This window comes from Drosophila subobscura, chromosome J (assembly GCF_008121235.1).
Source record: "Drosophila subobscura isolate 14011-0131.10 chromosome J, UCBerk_Dsub_1.0, whole genome shotgun sequence".
Lineage (NCBI taxonomy): Eukaryota > Metazoa > Arthropoda > Insecta > Diptera > Drosophilidae > Drosophila > Drosophila subobscura.
The window spans coordinates 1,962,230-1,967,023 of NC_048532.1; the positions used below are offsets into that span (position 1 = coordinate 1,962,230).

Below are 4,794 nucleotides of genomic sequence, written 5' to 3' on the forward strand. Positions count from 1 at the left end.
CCTCATTTCCACTCATTTCTTTGTGTGCTCCTTTATCCGGACTCCCTTTTCTTTGGCCAAATAAGTAAATAATTGCAGTAATATCCTTTTTGGGCGGACGGGAAGAAGTAGCACAACAAAACAAGGGAAGGGAAAAGAATGGGGAAGAAAGGAAGACGAAATGAAAGAATGGCCATAGAGAGCGGAGAGCGAGAGAATGGAAAGCGTGTTTCCATGTCCTTTTCACAAACTAAAAAGTCCTATTCACATGCACACACACAATTACAGCTCCCCCGGCCATATAGACCCTGTACATAGCCGCACACAGCCACCCACAATGGACTAAAATTCACACCAAAGAGCCATTGTGATTGGCCCAACACACACACACACACACTCATGCTCATGCTCATGCTCATAGGGAAAGCCAGAATGAGAGAGTCTGAGAAAGAGAAAGAAAGAATTTTGTACAAAAGAGAGATGAAAAGAGGGAGAGGAGAGCGAGTCGCTTGTTCTTCCCATCTCTCCCTCAATGCAGCCCGTCCACGGAAGTGCAACGTCGCTGCAGAACAATTACGGAAATCTGTGCAAAAATCAATGTTCTCCGACCCTAAGAGAGAAGATTCTCCTCTGCTCCTCTCTCTCGCTCCCACCCGCGCTCTCTCTCACTCTCTCTCTCACTCACTCTCTTTCTCTGTGAACACCCAAATGAGGTCGCAACAGCAAACGATAAGAAACACGAAGCAGAGCCGAACACAGAAACTGTCGTTGTTGTTGTTGCTGTTGCTGTTGCTTCTGCTGATGTTAGCTTTTGGCTCTATTCACTCGTCTATTGAACACACCCCTCAATGGGCGAACAACTATAACCGATATAAAAGAGCCAATGGAACAAAGCCAACAATAACGCAGCCAAAGCGAGGAAGAGCGACGGCAAGCATTCAGGTAGCCTGACGTCCTCTCATGCCATCACAGTCGCACTCCCGCCACTTACCTGTGCCCAGGGTGGTTGCTCCGCTGCTTCGCTCTCCCAGCGACCGGACCGAGAGAAAAACTGGATTTGACTACAGTCGTGTCGGTCCCAACAATTGCGCAGACAAATCAGTCAGAAAATAGCTGTTGGCCCAAACAGAAGCATCGAGCAGCTCTAGAAACCAGTCAGAGACGTTCCGTTGAGAGCACAAGTCCACAAAAAGAACCAAATAAAAAATAACAGAACAGAGACATTTGTGAGAAACAGTGAAGTGAATACATTCCTAAAAAAAAGAAACCGAACAAAGAAGAACAGAGACAGAAAAAACATTTGTTGATTGAAAAAAAATATTTGTCGAGTGACAAACAGTTAGAATGGCTACCTTATCGTCGCACCCGAACTACGGCTTCCACCTGGGCGCCGGCGGCGGCCAGAGCCTGGAGCTCCCCTCGCCAAGCGACTACGCCCACCAGGGTCAGCTGCAGCTGAGCCCCGGCATGGACATGGATATCAAGCGTGTGCTGCACTACTCCCAGAGTCTAGCTGCCATGGGCGGCTCACCGAACGGCAATGGCATTCCCAGCAGCGCCGGTATGGGCCACCACCATCATATGACGCCCCATCACATGCATAGCGCCGTGTCCGCCCAGCAGACTCTGTCGCCGAACAGCTCCATCGGCTCCGCCGGGAGTCTGGGCAGCCAGAGCAGCTTGGGCAGCAGTGGCATGGGTAACGGTGGCAGCCTCGGTTCTTCGGGGCACTCCAACCACCAGTCCTCGGGGATGCACAGCCTGGCCACATCGCCTGGTCAGGAGGGACACATCAAGCGCCCCATGAACGCCTTCATGGTGTGGTCGCGGCTCCAGCGCCGTCAGATCGCCAAGGACAACCCCAAGATGCACAATTCCGAGATATCCAAGCGCCTGGGCGCCGAGTGGAAGCTGCTGGCCGAGTCCGAGAAGCGGCCGTTCATCGACGAGGCCAAGCGCCTTCGTGCCCTCCACATGAAGGAGCACCCAGACTACAAGTACCGCCCGCGCCGCAAGCCCAAGAATCCCATGACCGCAGGCCCCCAGGGCGGACTCCAGATGCAGGCCAACGGAATGGGACAACAGAAGTTGGGCGGTGGTCCAGGAGCCGGTGCCGGGGGTTACAATCCCTTCCACCAACTGCCTCCGTACTTTGCCCCCTCGCACCATCTCGATCAGCCGTACCCGGTGCCGTACTTCGGGGGATTTGATCCTTTGGCCCTTTCAAAACTGCATCAGTCGCAGGCCGCAGCCGCGGCGGCGGTCAATAACCAGGGCCACAAGGTGCTGGACTCCCAGCAAGCACCGCCCCAGCTTCCTCCGACATCCCTGAGCAGCTTCTACTCCGGCATCTACTCGGGCATGTCGGCACCCTCCCTGTACGCCGCCCACTCCGCCAATGCTGCAGCCGCTGGCCTGTACACCTCATCGTCCACCTCCTCGCCAGGATCCTCGCCGGGAACCATTACACCCAACGGAATGGACGGCTCAATGGACAGCGCCCTAAGGCGACCGGTGCCGGTCCTCTATTAGAGTCCCGTCCCAGCGTAGAGTACAGAGTAGAGTACAATTGTTGAAGCATTCCCAAAGTGATCCACTGGTTTTAAATCTTCAAAAGCTCTAAGTAAGCCAACCTCTATCAGTCCTCTCCTCCCTATCAATCCTCCCCGCTTACTTCTAGTGAAATCTCTAAACAGATTTAAGAAAGAAAAATCACACACAAGAAACCACACTCCTAGCCAATACACACAAAACACCATCTATAATCTACGCTAAACTATAATTTATTTCTTGCACTAACCAATTAAGGAAACCAAGAAAAGTATCAAAAGAAAAGATATATATTTATGGAAAATCCTAATTTTAAATTAATTTTATTTAGTTTTAAGCATTGAGAGATCATCCTCCTTGTTGTTTTTTGTGTCAGCACCCCAGCACCAGACCTAACCTAAGTTGTAGTCTTTAGTGTCTAACCAACTCAAATTGTAAATATCCCAGTCCACTCTTATTTCGTTACAGAGTGAGAGTCCCCAGAAGTCGTATATAAATACATCAGTGTATTATTGTATTATTAATGTACTAAAAAAAACGTTATAATCTAAGCGGAGTAAACGTAAAAGCTCACACAAAACAAAGACATTTCAAAATGAATAAAACAAAAATATTGCAAAAACCCAAAAATAAGTATATTTTTTGAAAACTATTTACAACTCGGGTGACTAGGAATGCCGTTTCATCAAGAAACTTTTCAGACCTTCCCAATTGAAACCATAGTTTAAATGAATAGAAGCACATACATATGTACATATTTACATATGTACATAAATCTATATGTACATATGTACATATGTAGTTACATATGTATGTCTCTTCAAATGCCCAATATATGTACATATAACGATTGCAGACAGATTTTGTGATAGAACAGGTAATATAAATAATGTCCGGGTGATACCCATAGCTCGATTCTATCCTAGTAACGGTCACAACTACCTTTCAAATATCGAAATTTATAATGAACCTTAAACTTAGAATACTATAATTTTTGGATATCGCTTAATGCCTACAAATTTTGTTTCTTAAAAATACGTTTATAAAGGGAATCGAATCTGATTGTGCCCACTAAATCAGTTCAGCTCACACTTTCAATTATACATAATTTCGGTTTATAGAGAAAGATCAATTTTATAATTTTAGTTTCCCAAATTAATATGCAAATTCAATTAATTGGATTTTTACAGTTTGATCATCACATGTTCCTCATTTTTCAATCGCCTCCAGACCCAATAATATATAATAATTAGTTGATGTTTTCTACTGACATCAGAACCATCAAAAATCATATTCGATTCCAATATTCATGAGAATTACCATAATATTATCAGTTCCAATGAGTGAGTCTTTTGGTTAAATTTGCATCTTCATCAAGCTAAATCGTTTCAAGTCTATACCTATGAATGTATGTATGTAATTACAGTATGTATGTATGTATGTACATATATACATATGTATATGTATATGTTGTATGTATCTTTACTATCATTTTGCTCATTTTTTTAAGGTTGGGTTTTTACACCCGCTGCGAAGGGAAGAAAAAGCTGAAATTTGATTTGGCATTATACAACTATTTGCCGTTGTGTATTAAATTCTATTGATTAATGCGCTGTTTATTTTGCGCCTCTAAGACAGAATCCGATAGTGTGGACAAAAGGTCGTCTGTGTATCGATCTTTTGACTGGGGGTCACCGTCTTATTTTTGTTTTTTTTTGGAGAGCAACGGGGGGCCGCCCGCTGCTCACACTCCGAGTGAAACAGAATCCCCTGGCGAAAGAAATCAACGAGATGTTGTTTTTTACGCGTTTTGATCTCTGACTTCTTCTTGTAATAATAATAAGAATAATTTCGGTCATTAATAAATCCACTTGCATTGTCTTCTCCTCTGATCTGTTCCCTCACATTTCGATTGCCGTTTTCTACTCTTTGGTTTACATTCAATCTTTTTCCACCTCTATCTCCACTTCAGTCGTCTGCCCATTCCTTCTCTCTGTGTATGTCAAATGTGTTAAAATATCAAATATTGATTATTGTTGTTATTATGCGTATTGTTGTTTGTCGTGTTTCTCCATTCCATTCTCCATTCGAGATATAAGTTTCACAAATATTTACCCAGCATTGACGTGATATTGAATAATTATATAAAAAATTATATTTTTCAGGCTTAGGGCCCTTTTTATACTGTTTCTAGCCGAGAAATGGTGCTTAGATCATTGTAAAGTTTATATGGAGTAGGGGTTGAATGTAATATAGTACATTAAA

At 44.2% G+C, this 4,794-nt stretch overlaps 1 protein-coding gene across 1 annotated transcript; it reads left to right on the top strand.

The window, feature by feature from the left end:
• Positions 1 to 1,074: 1,074 nt before the first annotated feature.
• On the top strand, positions 1,075 to 3,130 carry LOC117894601 (SOX domain-containing protein dichaete). Its single transcript, XM_034801750.1, has one exon. The coding sequence runs from the start codon at positions 1,324 to 1,326 to the stop codon at positions 2,509 to 2,511; it is 1,188 nt and encodes a 395-aa protein (XP_034657641.1). The 5' UTR covers positions 1,075 to 1,323; the 3' UTR covers positions 2,512 to 3,130.
• Positions 3,131 to 4,794: the final 1,664 nt, after the last annotated feature.

Excerpts from the sequence above, each read along its gene's own strand:
- LOC117894601 (XM_034801750.1), top strand. The coding sequence starts at position 1,324 with ATGGCTACCTTATCGTCGCACCCGAACTACGGCTTCCACCTGGGCGCC.